The sequence below is a fragment of the Mauremys mutica genome, chromosome 11, assembly GCF_020497125.1.
Source record: "Mauremys mutica isolate MM-2020 ecotype Southern chromosome 11, ASM2049712v1, whole genome shotgun sequence".
Taxonomy (NCBI): Eukaryota; Metazoa; Chordata; order Testudines; family Geoemydidae; genus Mauremys; species Mauremys mutica.
This window is the reverse complement of record NC_059082.1, coordinates 54,105,628-54,124,205: the sequence shown is the minus strand read 5'-3', so window position 1 is coordinate 54,124,205 and position 18,578 is coordinate 54,105,628. Positions and strand designations below refer to the sequence as shown.

The following is an 18,578-nucleotide window of genomic DNA, read 5'->3' as shown; positions in this document are numbered from 1 at the left end:
TCCCTGGCTGTTATTGTAATTGTTCCCATTGTGCCCAGGGGGAGGGGTTGGCAGCATGGGAAACCCCAGGCACTGGGGGTGGGGGGTAGAAAGCTGTGGAGTTAAGGGAGGAGGGGAAGTGTTCGAGGCTCTCCGGGAATGGACTCCGGGCTCCTTCCCGTCCTACACTAAAGGGTTTACCCTGAGCCCCGTTACTCAGGAAGAGCCTGCCCGAAATGCAGCTCCCCAGACCAGCACCCGTAGCCAGCTGCCAGGCTGCAGCCCAGGGAGTGGCCCTTCACTGGTGCAGGGCTATGGGGCAAGGAGCAGCCAGGGTTGAGCAGCGTTTGGGATGGGGACTTACTCCAGGAGAGCTGTTCTCCCTCAGCCCCAGCTCGGCCCCGCTCAGCGCTGGCTGGGAGTCCGAGTCCTCAGAGAGCTTCTCCTCATCCTCTTCATGGATTGGAGACGAAGGAGATCGTAACGCACTGGTGGGGAGGGGGGGGAAGAGTGACATTGCAGAGAGCCACAAAACACAGTGACTTCCATTCCCATGGCATCGCCCAGCCCCCGGCAGGCACAGCACAGTGGAAACGGCAGAAGCCAGGAGGTGCACAAGAGTGCAGGCAGGGGAACATGTGATCACAAACCTCCCTCTCATAGAAACGGCCATAAGGGCATAAGCAACTGCTCCGAGTGCTCAGACCCCTGGTGCGTCTCATCTGAGACACACGCCAACTGTCACTTGCACAGAGCTTGCTCAGCAGAGCGAAGGGCCACCTCAGGCCTGTTGGGAGCTGAACCTGGCATTCCCAGGAGTTTCAGCCCCTTCTTGCAATGCTTGTCAGGGCTCTGCGTCCCGACTGGGCCTCAACGTGTCAAGGGGAGGTTCACCTGCAGCCCTGGGCTTGGGGCGCACGATACCAGAAAATGCTCAAAGGAAGCATGGGCATGGAACTGGGGCTGCAGGACATGCAGGGTGTGAGAGCACGGCTGAAACACCAGCTTAAAAATCGGGGGCTGCTGCTTCCCAGCCTCACACAGCAGATCGTCCTGTGACAAGGAGCCAGAAAGGCTACTCCCCTGCTCAGTATGCTTATGGACAGCTGATGAGAGAAAGCTGGGGACTTCCTGTGATGCAGCCTGTGAAGACAGAGGGGAATAGTTGGTAGCGCCAAGCTCTCTAGAGGTATTTTGGAAGGCACGTGCAGGGAAGAGGCCTTGGGGGAGGGACGTTTCCAAAGTTAGCAGCTGCTGGTGGAGCTGGGGCACATGCTCCAGGCGTGAGAATAAGGAGCGGCGAAGGAGACTGATGTGTGCAGCAGCAGGGCCGGCTCCAGGGGTTTTGCCGCCCCAAGCAGCCAAAAAAAAAAAAATTTAAAAAAAAATTTAAAAAGCCGCAATCGCGATCTGCGGCAATTCAGCGGGAGGTCCTTCGCTCCGAATGGGAATGAGGGACCCTCCGCCGAATTGCCGCCAAATAGCTGGACGTGCCGCCCCTCTCCGGAATGGCCGCCCCAAGCACCTGCTTGCTAATCTGGTGCCTGGAGCCAGCCCTGTGCAGCAGAGAGCACATGGGAAAGTCAAACGCTCTCTTGAAGGATGCTCCAAACAGGGAAATGTGGGATTCGGAGCAGGAAGTGGATTTTCTGACCATAAGCCTTGCTCAGGCTGGCACTGAAGGTGTTAGAAGGGGGTTGGCCAATATGTCTGACTAGCCTAGTGGACACATGGATCTGACAAGGTGAAGCTAGCTGAGGGAGAGCCTAGAGTCCAGGCTGCCTTGTCTGCACTAGACTTTTCAAACAAGGTGTTAGTTAACCCACCACCACCACTTTCAGTCCTCATCCGGACACGGCCTGCAGAGCTCACGGATCAGGATCTCTCTGTTAGCAGGAAATGAAGTCACCGCCCATGAGAGGAGACAAGGGCTGGGGAGGCACAGCACAGAGCCAGCAGCTAACCCACTTTCGTCCTGGCTCTGACACTGCTTTGTGCAGGGCCACTTTCGTCCTGGCCCTGCACAAACCACGTCAGAGGCGACCTGCGGTGGGAACACATGTGCACCCGCCCATTTTGCTTCTGGGTGATGGATAAAGGTGGCTTCAAAAATTGTAACAAAAGGTTTGTGTCTCTGTTTTTCACACTAGAAATTCAGCTCTTGTCTCTTGGAGGACTCCATGGAGGACTGGAGAATCAGTAGAGTTATGACATCATGTATACAAAGTCAGGGTCATCTGGGTAATCGGGAAGGGAAGAGGTTTCTTCCAGCCTGTTTAAAACTCTGGAGTTCTGTCACCAGCTATTGAAGCCAAAACACCCTGGAAACAGCTGGCAGAACAGATCTGCTTGGTAAAAATTCAACTTTCTTCGGTGAACAGTGAGCCCTCCATGGAGTCCTCCAGCAATCGCAAGACAGGCATTTCTAAGGGCTGGTCTACACTAGGGGGGGATCGATCTAAGATACGCAACTTCAGCTACGTGAATAGCGTAGCTGAAGTCGAAGTATCTTAGATCGAGTTACCTACCGTCCTCACGGTGCGGGATCGACGTCCGCGGCTCCCCATGTCGACTCCGCTACCGCCGTTCGCGTTGGTGGAGTTCTGGAGTCGACAGGAGCGTGTTCGGGGATTGATATATCGCGTCTAGATGAGACGCGATATATCGATCCCCAAGAAATCGATTGCTACCTGCTGATACGGCCGGTAGTGAAGACGTACCCTAAGGCTAACATGCAGGCACCACCCCAAGCTCCCAGCTCTGAGGAGCTGTCATCCGCCCACTGCTGCAGGGTTAGCAGTGCCGGGATCGCTAGGCGGCAATGCCGAGCCATGGGCCAGGTAAGCCAAGGAGTTAATGACAGGGCTGTACTGTGCTGGGGAGGACCCGAAGGGCCCATGTGAGGAGCAGACGCCTTTGTTCCTTTGTTGGGGCTGACCTGTCTGGAGATTTGCTCCGCTTGCTCTTTTGAGGGCCGCTCTCCATGGCTCTGTCAATCCCGGCTAGTGGGCGGCCAGCAGGGGGCAGCCCATCCACCACGCCGGTGTAGCTGATTTCCTCATACAGAGGAGCGGACGGGATGGATGGGGAGATGGAGCGGAGGCCATTCAATGCTTCCAGCAACGAAATGGGCTCATATCCTGGAGGGATATTGTCGGAGCTCTGCAGGTGAGGAAAACAGGGGTAATGTTAGGCAACCCCACTGAACTGGACCCAGTGTGAAACTGGGATCCCTGCTTTATTCTTTGCACAGTAAATCCTTTGCTCCTTCAATAGTTAATTTAAAGGGGCACCATCAGCTTAAAGTTTTGCTCACACCTGTTTCAAACAACAGTCAAGATTCTCTAAGGGAAAGATTAGAGAAAGCAGTATCATATGTGCTTGCTATTGTCAGTTTATTTCTATTGCACATCCAACAGCCCTTCCTGCTGCTTCCTCCACATAGCGAGTTTCCTTTGTTGTTTGTCTGGGACTTTCACATGAGTGGGAAACCGGGGGCTGAGGGGATATGCAGTACATGTTGATTGTGTCCTGTTAAAAGCAGTTAAACCAATGTCAACTGAACCCAATTATTAATCACCATCATCAGTGGCAAACTGCACCTCCATTCTGCACCGCGGTGCTCATGTTTTGGGGGTGGGCCGGTAAATTCACGAAGGGAAGTTTTTACTGTGCGGAGGAGGAATATAAAGAATATGTTCAGCTCAGCATCTCTGCCACTGACTGAGCTGTTATAACCAGTTCACTTTGCGATGCCTTTCAGTGCCAACAACGTCTGCACTGACAAAGCACGAGTGCCTGGTAGAGGTTGGTGCATGCGTGCTGGAGGACATGGCAGCGAGGTACAGCACATTGTGGGTTTAGGCACTTGGAGAGGCAGTGAGGGACAGTGGGCTAAGCGAGCAATGAAATACTTAATTGCATTGACACTAAAACTGTCCCTAGGTTCCAGGATTATTGCCCCACCAAGCCGGAGGGGGCACTGTTTACAGACACCAGCTCAGAGCTCCTGTTTCAGGAGGCAGCAGACATGAGGCGACAGTAACAGACTGGTTTATATTGGGGATGTTTTCGTCGCAGTCATGAGGGGCAAGAACCAACCTTTTGATTTTGTGTTTTCTTTTTAAGCGAAAGCTCAGGTGCTGTAGCTCAGTTCCACAGCAGGGGCCACGCAGGTCCCTGCGAATCAGTCACTGAAACTTATACATATCTTTAAGCAATGGCTCCCTCTCGTTGGGCACTAACCACCCAACTGTCCCTGAAGCCTATTGCTCTGCTTACAGCACTGCAGGGTGCCCTGCGTGACCTTCGGAAGGCTGCATCTGCAGCTTGCGAGGAGGCTGCGGGCTCTGTCAAGCTTGTATAACAGCATCAGACAACAGCCCTCATCTTTAATGAAGAGATGTGACCTGCAGAGAACACAGGTCCCAGTGTGCCACGCTCCACCATGAGCCAAGCCCCCAGGCTGCTTGGAGCAACAGGAAGCAGGAGCCTCCCTGGTGCTGAAGATGAGGGTAGCTGCAGGACTCATGGGATAGGGCTAGGGGATAAAATGGATCGCTCCTCCCTCTCTTAGGTCCATCACTTGCATTTATACTTCAGCTGTGCTTCCCCCTCCTGCTTACCAAGGCGCAGACCCTGCCCAGTGGTGGTGGCTGATTTGTTGTGCTGCACCCCAAGCATGAACAAGTCCCAAGGTGCAAACACTCACTCAACTGTCAACTACAAGAGTTTTCAAGGGTTTTTTTAAGCAACTTCACAACCAAGCTGGTTTGCTTTACACAAGGTGTGCAGGAGTCTCTTTCCCAGTCCGTTCTGCTTGCATCTGAGACTTGGTTTGACTCTGCTATTGTCAACCCCAACCTCTCTGAACAAGTTTTACAAAGAAAGCCCAAGCACGCCCTTCAAAGAGATCAGGGGCTAGACAAATGCAGACAAGCTCCCACAAGCAATCCCATAGGTGGAACAGGAACTCGACAGAGGCTCTTTTGCCCTGTCCTAGGAGTCTGGAGCAGGAAAACAAGAAAGAAGGGGTTGTGATCTTAGGGTTCCAGTACAGGGTGGGGGCCAGGAATCCCTGTGTTCTGATACTGACTCCCTTTGGACTTCAGGCAAGTCTCCCAACACTCTCCGTGCCTCAGCTTATCCATCTGTAAAACTAGGATAATTCTGCTTCCCTCCAGCACAGCAGGTGGGGGCGAGCGAACGTCTGAAGGGGGCGAGTGCTGTCAGAATGAACGGGAGCAGGGGCTGGGGTCAGGGCACTTTGGGCTTCGCTCCTTCGTAATGCCCAGTGTGTTAGCAAGCCCTCGCACGTGGAATGGTCTCACATGTCAGCGAGACTCCTGGTGATTAATGCGACCACTCACTGTTTCCCTTGCACATTTCCTGTTGGGTAGGGAGACATTGCTCACTTTGGGGGATTTAAAGGGACAGTTAAGATCATAATCATATTTGAAACAAGAATTTTCCTTTCCCGTGTCACTCCCAGCTGAGACCATTCCTATGGACAGAGCTTTATAACTAGCTGCCTAGCTCTTCGTGAGGCTGTCTCCACCTTACTCTGCACCCTGCTTCAGCAGTCGCGCTGCCTGGAGCAGGTTCATTTGCTGGGTCTCAGCACTACTCCAAGGCTGCTGGGTGAAAACTGGTTGTAACTAAGTTTTTACAAAATGCAATGAATGCCCATTTCTGTTCCCGTCACAGTTTGTAAAACAATTGCCCACAAAATCCCACCTTGGCTACTTAGCAGCACCTCTCTCAACGTACTGACTGCCTTTCCAAAGAGTAGTAATTGGCCAAACAAACCTGCTCTCTGCTACGCTGAGCAGAGAGGGTCTCGCCCCCCAGCCCTTTGCCCGGCAAAGCATTGGATCCTCACTGCCATTTGGAAATCAGCCCAGAGACATTTTTTTAAACTGAAACTTGCTCAGCTCAGTCAGGTCAGGGAGATACCATGCTCAAACTCTGCATTCTGGCATTCACTTCTTGTCTGTAGTGACCGCTTCCCCCCCAGACAAGATTTCATGAGCCAGGCTCATGGGGTGAAGGGGTCCCAGCCGCTCAGTCAGGAGGGTCTATTTGTGGTTTGATCTGCAACCACATCACTGACAGCGAGCGGTGTCAGCCCCTGTGAACATTGTTCAGGATGGAGGCTTCCATTCTAGAGTCCGCAAAGGAATGGACCAGGACGATGGGAACTGCGTTTACACCTGCAGGTCCCAGTATCTGGGGCACAGCAACGAGTACGTATAGTGATACGTCAGAACAAGGGCAAGGGGAGCAAGTCTCTGAACAACGCACTGGAGCCGTCTTAGGTTACACCTCCTTCGTTCAGAACAGCTAGCAATGCTGTATTTGACAGCCCCCCAGTGGTGCTGATCACACCAGCTCTGGGAGATCTCACATCTCTCTATAATTAGCTGTGCACTTCCACTGGTTGGGATGTGTGCTTCCCTGGGAGAGCTGCACATATGGGGTTATTAGCCAGCCCACGAGCAGACCTCAGAGGGAAATCAGGAGGCCAACGGCATTTCATCAAAACAACTTGCAGATGCAGATTTACACAAGCTCAAACTGTAACCAATTATTCTTCCAACCCCAGAGCTTGGCTACCCACTCCAGTATGGGCACTGTATCCCGCATGGCCCAGGGAAACCTCTTCATGCAATGGCACACGGTGGCAGTTCCCGCTCAAAGTCATGCTGGCTAACAAAGGAGCGGAGACCCGGCCTGAAACAGCTTCATAAACCTGGTGTGGGGGGTAGCAGCCATTCTGAAAAGCCACAAGCCATGGGGGAAGGCTGCCCCCCAGCTATCAAGGGGTTCAAGAAGAGCAGGAGGTTTGAATGCTCAAGCACGAAGCTGATCCAAGTAGGAAAGGCTCACCCCAAACACAGCTCAAAGGGCCTTGGCCAACAGCCCCAGGAAAGGACATCCACAGACAGACCAAGCCAACTGAAATGGAGCCTGGGAATGGAGAACAGAGAGCCTGCCCGATCTCCGCTCCCTGGGAGGGTGGGACACAGGGCCAGAAGCCATGCAGGGTTGTGAGTTACTTACAGAATGCTCATCATGGTCCATGGTCTGGGCCAGGACGGGGCTGAATGAGACGGGCGACAGAGCCCCAGGCTTCTTCCTCACGGCTCGGATCTGCAGCAGGGCGCGGAAGGCTAGGAGGGAACATTGTACAGGTGACTAGACGGCCAAAGCAGCGTGTTGGACAGCGCCACCTTGTGCCACAGCCACTCCACTAGGGACATGGCTCAGACACTGCGTTAGTGGGCAGAATTCAGCTTGGTGAGACCCTGCACCCCAGAGAGCAGGGGCTCCTGGGGGGAGCTGCCTCCAGCTGACTGGCACTAATTTCAGGCTAAGGTCTTGCAGCTGAACACATGGAAGCCAAGTGCTGGTGTCCAGTCCCCTGAGCTCATCTGCTAGTGCAAGAAACTGGAGGGAGGAGCAGTCTGCCAGCAGACAGAGCCCTTGGCTCCAAGCAGCGTCTGCAGTGAATGAAATGGCAGCTCTATTTATATGGAAATTCAACCCCATACCCTTCTGGAAGTGCCCATTCTCATAACTAACCTGGGGGGTGGGGCTTCACCTGAGCATGGCCCTACATCTGCTGCCAGCGCCAGCTGTGTCAGTCTGCCCCCAGCCAGCAACCCGCAGGGAGGTGAGGGGTTGACGCATGGCGGGAGGCCAGAAGTTGGTACCCGAGTACACTGTGGTGATCCCCAACGCAGGCCCAGGAAAGATGCAGTCACCAGGCCCGGGCACCTTGGGGCAACACTGCAAGGCCCTCAGACTGGTGGGGGCCCCAGCCATGGCTCAGGAAGACTCCGTGGTGCATGGGGTGGTGCATGGGGTGCTGCACTAGTGCTGGGAGGTGTGGGGGGATGGGGCCAGGCCTGGGGCTGCTCCCAGAGAAGTGGGAAGGAGAAAGAAAAGCAGGCCAGGCCCTGACAGATTTGCACGCAGAATGCCAAGGAGACCGTCAGCAGCTCTCAGTGACTGCTCTGCAAGAACTGCACGGGGGGGGCGGGGGGGGCACGATGACACAGGAGACAGCTCCCCTTGCTATTTCTCAGCCTCAGATTTGTGGCTCCAGGCCAGGGTGGGGATGAGGAGCTGGCCACTGTGTTAATGGGGCATTAATTTTCTGGTAACAGGGGGAGTTAAATGATGACTTGTTCACACACTGAGGCCAGGAGGCACATCAGATGCGCTGAAATCCCCCAATGAACAAGACTCCGAGATGGTCTGAAATGGGTCCCGACCCATCTCATACAAAAGGATCAAGGTGGTTAAACTTGGGCCCCCTTGTTTCATTGCACAGAACATTTCATTCACAGGCTCACATTTGCCTCCATGTTATTACCCTAGAGCAGTCTCTACCCAGGGTGGAGACAAATCAATGGGTTCTTTTGAGGGAAAAAAATAGATTTTTTTTCTTCACTATAAATCAAAGGTTGCTATTTAAATTACAAGTTTTTCTTTTTAAAAAGAAACCTGTTTAAAATGAAATCTGAATTTAATACAAAATACGTTAAAGCCTAATCGTACTATAATTTTTAAAAACATTTAAATAAAAAATAAATATATTGAATCCATCTATCAAAAACTCTGAGATAAAGTCCGCATTATTGGTGTAAAGCAGGGATCGGCAACCTTTGGCACGCGGCCCATCAGGGTAAGCCCCCTGGCAGGTTGGGATGGTTTGTTTACTTGCCGCGTCCACAGGTTCGGTGGATCGTGGCTCCCACTGGCCACGGTTCGCCGCTTCAGGCCAATGAGGGATGTGGGAAGCAGCGCGGGACGAGGGATGTGCTGGCCACGGCTTCCCACAGCCCCCATTGGCCTGGAGCGGTGAACCGCGGCCAGTGGGAGCCGCAATCGGCTGAACCTGCGGACAAGGCTGGTAAACAAAGCAGCCTGGCCCGCCAGGGGGCTTCCCTGGTGGGCCACGTGCCAAACGTTGCTGATCCCTGGTGTAAAGAATCCAGGGAACATATCTAACTTTTGAGGTCAAGCTTTATAAATATGGCACATTAGGTAATGCTCTGTATTAAGGGCTTATTTTGTTTAATAAAAAATCAATTTTATGTGCTGTTTTGTGTGTTTAATTAAATTCCAGTTACCATCCTATTGCAGCTTAACACAAATTCTGAGAAAAAAGTTAATTAGCTAGTAAATAAACAACAACAATATATCATTCACCATTTTCTAACATACTAAAAATATACAATTAATAAGAATTTGAAAATATTAAGCTATATAATTGCTTAAATAAATGTATGTAGTTATAGTGTACTATCCTAGGGAGCAAAAAGATGTCCTAAATCTAGTGTAAAGGTGGTATTTAGTTGTAAATCAACATGTTTTAATGGTTATATCAACCAATGATGGCACCTTTCTGTAGAAATAACTGAAGTACAGGTGGAAAAGTTGATTTAAATTGATTATTGCAATCAAGGCTGTCCATGTGGTGATTTACGTCAATTCACCCTGCCTCTATCTCATTTCTTGCCCCAACTCACTCTCTGGAGAGCTCTAATTTTGTCACTTTGCTCAGACTTAGGTTAAAGGGAGCCTATGAATATACCAGGCTTGCAACTTATGCAGCTTGCTTATGCTTAAAGACAACCCAGGGATTAGTGAGTTTCCCTGTTGCACTCAGCTGCTAGCAGAGGCAGCCTGAAGCCAGAGGTTACAGGGAGTTTGAGCTGCCTTCAGGGCTGGCTCCAGACCCCAGCGCGCCAAGCGCGCGCTTGGGGCGGCATTTTGCCGGGAGGGCGGCAGGCGGCTTTGGCGGACCTCCCGCAGAAATGCCTGTGGAGAGTCCGCTGGTCCCGCGGCTCCAGTGGAGCATCCGCAGGCATGCATGCGGGAGGTCCACCAGAACCGCGGGACCAGCGGACCCTCCAAAGGCACGTCTGCAGGAGGTCCCCTGGAGCAGCGGGACCGGCGACCGCCAGAGCGCGCCCCGCGGAGCGCCGTCCTGCTTGGGGCGGCGGAATTCCTAGAGCCGCCCCTGGCTGCATTGGCTGCAACTTTGTTTAAATTCAGTTTCAGGCCCAGACAAGAGCCTCTGATAAGGACTCTGCTACTGCTGTGGACTTGGATGCTTGAGGCACTTCCCACTACCCAATTGTCTAGGTAAGGGGAATGCTGGACACCTAGCAGTGCAGGCAGGCCAATACACGTGCCAAGCCAAAGGGGAGCTCCGGGTATTGGTTGCGTGTATCTCAAGCTATAACGTAAAGGTGCTTCTTGTGACCTGGATGTATTACCAGGAGTATGTGTCCTGCACATCGAGGGCAGCATACCAATCTCCACTCTCCAGGGAAGGGTAATGGAAGTGAGGGTGACCATCTGGAACTTGATTTTCTTAATAAAGCAGTTCAACTTCCTGGAAGTTTTGGGGAATTAGGAATAGAATCCCTCTGTGATGACAATGAACCGTTTCTATCACTTCCAATTGCAGAAGAGACCATACTTCTTAGAGTAATACAGTCTTGTGAAATGGTCTCTGAAAAGGGACAAGGAAGGTGGGCTGGGGGGAGGGAGGTGAACTGGATAACACATTCCTCTTCACAGTGCTAAGCACCCGCTTGTCTTTCAGTTATTTCAGTTCCAAGCACTGTAAAAGTGCAATAGGCATCTTCCAAAAGGTGAGATACATGGAGAGACTGGTATGCTGTCAAAGTGACTGTTAAGAGGCTGTCGATGTCTAGTGAGAAGGGCCTGATGGAGACAAAGCTGCCTGGTGCCACTGAGAAGGCCTGGATCCTCTCTTAAGAGTCCTGGAATCTCTACTGGAAATGTGATCTGTGGTAGGACAGAGGTCTAAACGGTTTCCTCTTTTAGATTGGGGTGTACACCCCCATTGATCTCAGTCATCCAGGAGTTTTCCAGGGTGCACATGACGACATCAGTCTTTTGAGAGAACAATTCAGACTGCTCAAATGGCAAATTCCAGATTGCCGCTCCTTTGGAATTCCAGACACCTGGCGCCACGGGGAACATTTCATTGCAAGGACAGTGGCCATGGATCATAGGGCCGTATCAGTTGCATCAATAGCTGCATGGAGGGATTTTTTGCCATGAGGTGCCCTTCAGAGCCATAAACTGTTCCCTAGGCTTCTCTGGTAGTCTGGCTAAAACTGTAAAATTAATACAATCATATTTGGATAGAAGAACTTGATGGTTAGCCACCCTCATCTGCAGAGTAACTATAGAGTGAGCTTTCCTGCCATATATAGCCAGTCTCTCGAGCAACTTGTCTTTCAGTTTGACTTTGAGATGAGACAGGTGTGAATGCTCATTGGCAGCCATAACCACCAGTGAGTTGGAGACATCAGAGAGTGTGATAACTTATAACAATCAGAATCCATTTGAGGAGCTTGGTAGTGTCTTTCAAGTCTTTTGGTTGCAAGTGGAACAGAAGCTGGGGTTTGCCTAAGGGTTTTCTCTGGCCTCAAGCAGGGCTTCTTCAATGGGAAGGACCACACTTCCCCTAGCAGGTGTTTGTACAGCATCAAGGAGACTGTGCAGATTTTCTTGAACAAACTTCACCTGCATTCCTGAAGAAGAGGCCACTCTTCACATTAGGTCCTGGACAACCTTGAAGTCCTCTGGAGGTGACTCTGCGGGTGACAGCCTTGTCTGGGGACTATGAAGAAGTGCACAGAGGGACATCCAGGGGTTACTTGAGTATCTCATCCTCCTCAATAGGGGACAGTCAGAGGAGCCTGGTGAAAAGCTTCTTGGACTGGAGAAGGGGACCCCGGGCTGGTCAGATTCTGAAGGAGGTCTCAGCTCCCTTGGAATGGGCCACAACCAGTATGGCCAAGAGGGGAACTCCACAACTGGAGCCTCCCACAGTGGAGAGCACCATCTTGGGGCTTCCTTGAAAAAAGATGAGTCATAGTCCTTAGAATCTGTGCCCCATCATGATGTCTATGAGGTGATCTGAAAGGTCAGGATGGTGACATGGTTCCAAGTCTGAAGAGGGAATGTATGACTCCTCAGGGAACAGAGGGAGCATTCCTGTTGGGGCTCATGGGGGTCTTGAGAGAGATGGGCCCTGCAGTCCATATATAGCATGGGATAAAGAGATCTGAATGCCAATGGGGTAATGAGTGTTGGCAGCGTTGAAGTCGACTGTATCAGTGATGACAAAGGCTTCGGTTGTGCTTATCGCGCTGGCAAAGCTGACTTGATTGGTGGTCCCGGGTATGTTGAAAATACCAGCAATGTCTACTGCACCAGATGTGTCTGTGTGGATGCTGCCAGGTGTGTCGACAGTACAGACAGTGCCAGTGGTGCTGATAGAGCTGAGAATGCCAATGACCCTATGGTAGTCAATACCAGAGCTGGGTGCTGCAGTTATGGAGAGGCTGGTAAAAGGAGACACCCAAGATCTCTTGCAGACAGGAAGGCTTAAGGAGCCAGAGGCACTGACTCGATCATTGGTGGATCCAGCATTGCCAAGGTGGTCTGGATTGTCTGTAAAGGTGAAGAGGGGCCCAGTAAAGATAAAGGCACAGGACTCAATGGCCCTGGAGGAACTGGAGTCTGACAGAGCTGGTGAGTGCTTATGTTTACAATGCCTCGAACGGTACTGAAGGCCTTACTGGAAGGCTTGCTCGATGAAGACTGCGATTTCAACCGCTTATCAGCATCGGAATGCTTCGGATGCTTTGAGGAGGCTGACAGTGAGAGGAAGAGCAGTGTTTTTCTCCTGACTTGCATTCCAAGATGCAGGCAGCTGGAGGGGCATTCCTTGTGGATTCAGAATCCATCATCTCATGTGCAGGTTCACAGTGAACTTTTTGGCAGAAATCCTTCTGCTTTTTTCTTTTAGTGGGGGAAGAGGTATAAACTGGATATCTGTCCCTCACAAGACCTTTCCCTAGTTAGGTTAAGCAATTTTTGTGCCTGTCCGTGCCAAGGAACAGAGAGGGAGGTGGCGGACATGCCCCTTTCGTGGCCTTGGCTCAATGCACAGGGAGAGTAGGAGTGCATGTGCCACCTAGTGGTACTGCTGGCAAAAGCCTTTGACTTGAAGGCACTGGGCACCCATATGCCTGCAGTGGAACATACATGTGCACAATCACTCGTTTTATCTAGTAGTTATTTAAAAAAAATCCACACACTTCAGCCCGTCTCCCCACAGCGTGCATCTTCCCCCCAACCCAGTTCTTATCCTTTCCCACCACTTCTGTCTACTCCTGAGTTCTACATTCCTCTACTGTCAGCAAATAGAAACACTCTGCCAGTAGGTTTCACAGCTCATCTCCCTCTAGTGGCCAGTTCACAAGGAAGATAACAGCCTTCTATTACTACCAGTTACTCAGCTCAAGTGGCAGAGATCTGTGCTGTGGATCTAAAGATCCCAAACCCACTGGTGACCCATGTGAGGGTCAATATGGTTCCACATGAGGGCATCAGTTTTTTCAGTAAGCTTTTTTAAAAAAAGAAAATGATATAAAAGACTATGTTAAAAAGAATGTTAAGATTGTAAAGTGAAGCACTCATACGTTAGCCTTAAATCTGGTATTTCCTGTCTGCACAACCTTAATTTGCCCGCCCCTCAATGCATATGCATTTTGATATAGTCTTTAGTTACATGATCAGATGCTGTTTTTAACACAGGATCTTCTGAAGACCCAGCTATCCTTTTTAAGGGTGATCTGGAAACAAATGGGGGGTTTCTTTGTTTGCTTTTTTATGCATAAAGAATGCCTGAAAGGGATTCTGTGTTGTCTAGAACAGAGGAGTTTGAGAGTGCTCTATGGTGCACACTATATTCTAGGTCTTGGAAGCCACCAGAAACCAGCCAGAGCAGCAGTATATATGAAGCCAGGCCGTGTGTGCGCGCATGTATTTATTTAACATGGTTATCTGGGACTCAACTGTGCCTTTGTTGCTTCGTCACATTATTTTTGTTATGTAAACAGCAAAAGCGTAAGTGTTTTCTATTTAAAAAGAGGTTACTTTTGAGCGGGGATGGTTCTTTTTCTTGGAGTGCTCTATGGATCACTTGTTGATTCCCTGCTCTGTTCATTCCCTCTGAGGCACCTGGCATTGGCCATTGTCAGAGGACAGGATACTGGGCTAGATGGACCGTTGGTCTGACCCAGTATGGCCATTCTTATGGAAGACTAGAGAACTAAGGTGATATCACAAATATCAAGGAAGTGAAACCCAAGGAATGACAAGGAGAAACGATGTCTAGTGGGACCATTTAAAAGTCTCTGTTGAAGATTTAAATATCCCCATCCTTTCAATTAAGGACCTATAAAGCTACTGCCCCCCTCTCCATTTCTCTGCTCTTTTCCAGCAATTATTTCCCTCTCCCTCAGCTCCCCCATTACCCCTGACTCCCCCCAACCTTGCACTGATTCTGGGGGGTGTGGGAAATATGGTTCTGTATTGCAGTTTAAATGAATTATTACTCAGAGTTCTGTATTAATATGCCCAGTAAGGAATCTATTGATCAAAAAACATTTCCTGAATCTTTTGTTGTCTGTATTGTTACAGAAATAGTTGCTGATGGGTATTTTGAAATAAATGACCAAAAATAATTGAAACTGGTGTGATTATATTGTGTTATTTTGACAAATAAAATATGCAGCATTTTGCAGAATTTTAAAATATTGTGCACAGAATTTTTATTTTTTTGGCACAGAATTCCCCCAGAAGTGGTATTTGGTACATTTATGAGCACCAGAGAGAACACTATCTTCTGAAGCAGCTGGGGACACTTAAATATTTATATTGCAGTAGCTCCCAGAGACCCCAAGCAGGGTCAGCTTCCCAGTATGCTGGGCACTCCACAAATGCATACCAAGACAGGCCTTGTCCCAAAGATCTTACAGTCCAAGACAGTGAGCGGGGGACAGACTGGAGGGGATCCAGGATGGAGCAGGGGGAGAAGAACTCAAGGCAACAGCTGTAAATACATGTTTGAGGAATTTGGAGATGAAGGGTACAGGGGAGATGGGGCAGTAATTGAAGAGGTAGGTGAGCATGGAATAGATTCAATACATCTGATACCATGGTTTGATACTGATGATCATATGGCTTTGGGGTGGCCAACAAACAAGCAGGGAAAGCCAACTGCTTCAGGCCCTTTCAAACCATAACACTGAGCTGTTTAGTTTAAGGTTAGCCACCCAGCCCCAGAGACACACTGGTTACAATTCAACGAGCTTGCGTCCACGCTAGGCCCTCCCGAGGCTCAGAAGAATGCTCATGCCTGGAAGAGCTCATGAGAGTCGAGGCCCAACTTGCAATCCCCCAACCTGCCTGATTAGCTCACAGTATGGGGACATGCTTGTGACCTAATCCAATTTGCCGTCCTATTCCCGGGAACTGCTGAAATATTAACAGGGCACTTAGCTGGAGACAGGGCTGCAGTTACTCTGTTCTGCATCAGGCATTCATTTTTTTGAATGAATAGGCCCTGAATTAGCCGATATGGAAAGGATTTAACACCTCCACATGCCGGACGAAAAGCAGGCTGGTGGCAGAAGCCGAACAGACTGCTCACTTGCAAGAGCACCATTGATTTAATAGAATGCCAGTGAGTTAGCATCAACCCTCCAGAGTGACAGTTTGCTTCAGGAAAAACGGTGATGCTTATATAAAAGACACGGCCCTTTCCTCTCTCAGATGGGGCTGCCAGCTTGACACACAGAGTGGACTGAAAGGAAGATGAAGGTACATGCTGCTGGGACACTAGGTCCATCTGGACGTTGCCTCCCATTCTGGTCCCATTGGCCAAGCGGGAGGGGAGAGAATCAGACTACAAGTTACTGCCCCACCCACGATCCCAGGGCACCAACCAGTCACTTGTGTTGCTCGTAGGTAAAGCCACCCTTGCCCAGCTAGGTTAGGGCTTTTGTACCCGAATGGGGAGACTGCAGCTACCCACTGGATGGCAGCGAGACCAGCGCCCTCTCTTGAGTGTACTCACGCAACCTGCAGATGGGGCAGTTGTTGGCCTGGTAGCGCAGGGTGTCCGCACAGGAATTGCACAAGCACAGGTGCCTGCAGGGCAGGATGAGGGTGTCTCGCAGGTCGGACAGGCACACCACGCACTCGTTGCTGTTGTCACTGTTCTCATCATCGGAAGGCTGTTACGAGAGGAGAGGCAGTGCCACGTGAATGCAGGTGCTTCGCAGGGAAGGAAAGGGACACTGCAATTCAGTGAGGTCCTTGCAGCTCAAAGGTGAAATATGGCTCAAAAGGTAAAGGGGCTGCAATCCATACTCAAGGAGCTCAATCTATTTAACTTAAAGAGAAGGTTAAGGGGTGACGATCAGCCTATGAGTATCTACACGGGGAATGAATATTTGATAATGGGCTCTCCAGTCTAGCACAGAAAGGTCTAACACACTATACATTTTTTAACCACAGCAACAATTTACCAAGGGCCGTAGTGGATTCTCCATCACTGGCAACTTTTAAAACTAAGACTGGATGTTTAGAAAAACATTTGTTCTGGGAAGCATTTTGGAGCAGGTCCCTGGCCTGTGTCCTACAGGACCACCTCTAGATGATCACAAGGCTCCTGTCCAGCCTTCTTCCCCTGCAACCAAACAGACAACCAGCAGGGGAGCTGCTGAGCAGCAGGAGGGAAGGGGCAGCAGCTGCTCACAGCTCAAACCAGAGCTGCACCGGGGATGCTGGGGTAGCGGTGGTGGGACGTGATGGCACCTACCATCTCCTCCTGCTGATTCACACACATGAATTTCGAAGCCCTGGATGCAGCTCAGGGAGCACGGTCCATTCAGAATCCAACAGTTGTGACAGTCACCCTCCAGGGCCGCAATGTAGAGCCTCAAGGGCCTCTAAGCAGCCCTGGGGCCACAGGTTGCTGCAGGGAGTTTGTGGCCTTGTTAAAAGTGAGATACCTAGGGTGGGAGAGGGAAGATGGCTCCGTCCCCCTTGGTGTAACACTGGTGCAGTCTGGGGTCTATTATATGGCTTTCATTAAACAAAGCCCTGAAACTTGCAGCTGACAGTCAAATGCAGCAGTTGCTACAAAGAGGAACTTGCTCCCAGTCATAGCAGCTCCCTCTGCTGGAGCCGGGGGCGGGGGGTGTCTTTCCAGCCCAGTAGACCCTGCTCCCCCCACACCAGCACCCCTTGCTGAAGCTGGAGCAGTCACAATTGTTGGGGCCCAACCATCAGTGACCTCAGTGATGTGCACAGACATGCTCGTCCTTTCGTGTGAGTTCTCTGCTGACGCACGCTGGGCCACACGCCGCACTGTGGGATGACCGAGACGTAAACAAGAAGACAGCATCTGCTCCTGCCAGATGAGTGAGCCAGCCCGCTGACCACGTTAGCAAGCGGCTGGAAGCTGCCTGCGCACATCGTGTGCGTTCCTGATCTATTTCAGGGCTCCTGCGTGTTGCGCAAGGACATCCTTCCTCTCCCCTTTTCACACTGGCTGCTCAGCGTACTGGAAGTGAACGACAAACAGCCCGAAGTCATGAACTGACTGGGCTCTGTCTGAAAGAACTGGGTCCAAGGGCTCATCAGAAGACAGCAGGAGCACGAAGAGGAGTCTCTTAGGAGACCAGGTAATAGGATTTGAAAAAAGTTCCCAGCCTCCCCATGGTGCTACTTGGTGGAGCAGCCACACAGAGGGTACAGATTGTTAGCACAGGACTGGGAAGAGGCTGGGGGAAAAGGGGCAGGGCTTCCCCTGGTCAGTTCCCTTCCGAACCCCGCTCCCTCCCACAAGCACCGCCTTGGGGAATCGAGTACAGCACTCACAAATGCAGTCAAATTTGTAGAGGCCAACACCTGGCACTCACCATGCTTCTCATCTGCAGAGCACTTCACAGATGAATACTCTCAGCCTCCCCCTCCCCCGAGCTGGGAAGGTCAGCATTACGGATGGGTAAACTGAGGCTCAGAGAAGTTACATGACTTGCCCAAGGCCATGTAATAAACAAGAACCCAGGATCAAATTCCAGGCTTGTCTTCTCAAGAAGGAGCTGATTATGTTTGCAGTTGAAGCATTTTCCATATAATCCCTTTGGCACTAGTGAGACTATCCAGAATCAACTCCTCCACTGCTGCAGGGACACGCAGAGAACAGCAGTCCATTCCAACACCTGGCCATGCCCAAGGGATGCACTGCACTGGCAGGTCCAGCACATGGGGAATCTTAATCCCTGGCAGTGAGGAGCCAGCCTGCACACACTAACAGCACAGCCACAGTAGCAAACCTCAGGGATCATGAGGAGAGAGCCCTCCTCAGCCTGCCCCGTGCTAATGGACAAGTCAGTTGCAAGGAGTGATCTTGGAGGGTGGGGTGGGGGTGGGATCACGGGTCCACTTCCGGGGGAGGAAAAGGAAGACATTTCTGGGCTGGGAAGCAGCCTGTATAGGGCACCAGAGACAGAGCGCGCAGCAGCTGAGACCACCACGACTCTTCTCATGATGGATCGTTATTGGTATGAGCTATGCAGAGAGGGGCCCACTGAAACCCAGCAACAGCTGGTGCCTAACTCCCTCTAGCTCCTTTGAACGTCAGGCACAGCGCCCCATCCTCAGGCTGCTGAACAAAACCT

General features: G+C 51.0%; 1 protein-coding gene across 4 annotated transcripts in view; it reads right to left on the bottom strand.

The window, feature by feature from the left end:
* Positions 1-18,578, bottom strand: part of MGRN1 (mahogunin ring finger 1) — a 117,918-nt gene that overhangs the window by 7,451 nt on the left and 91,889 nt on the right. For all 4 annotated transcript variants that reach the window (XM_044981202.1, XM_044981205.1, XM_044981201.1 and 1 more), the window contains exons 10-13: positions 15,965-16,124; positions 7,042-7,151; positions 2,918-3,141; positions 344-467 (exon numbers count right to left, since the gene is read on the bottom strand). In XM_044981202.1, coding sequence (XP_044837137.1) covers positions 344-467; positions 2,918-3,141; positions 7,042-7,151; positions 15,965-16,124 — 618 coding nt within the window. The remainder of the gene's footprint in view (positions 1-343; positions 468-2,917; positions 3,142-7,041; positions 7,152-15,964; positions 16,125-18,578) is intronic.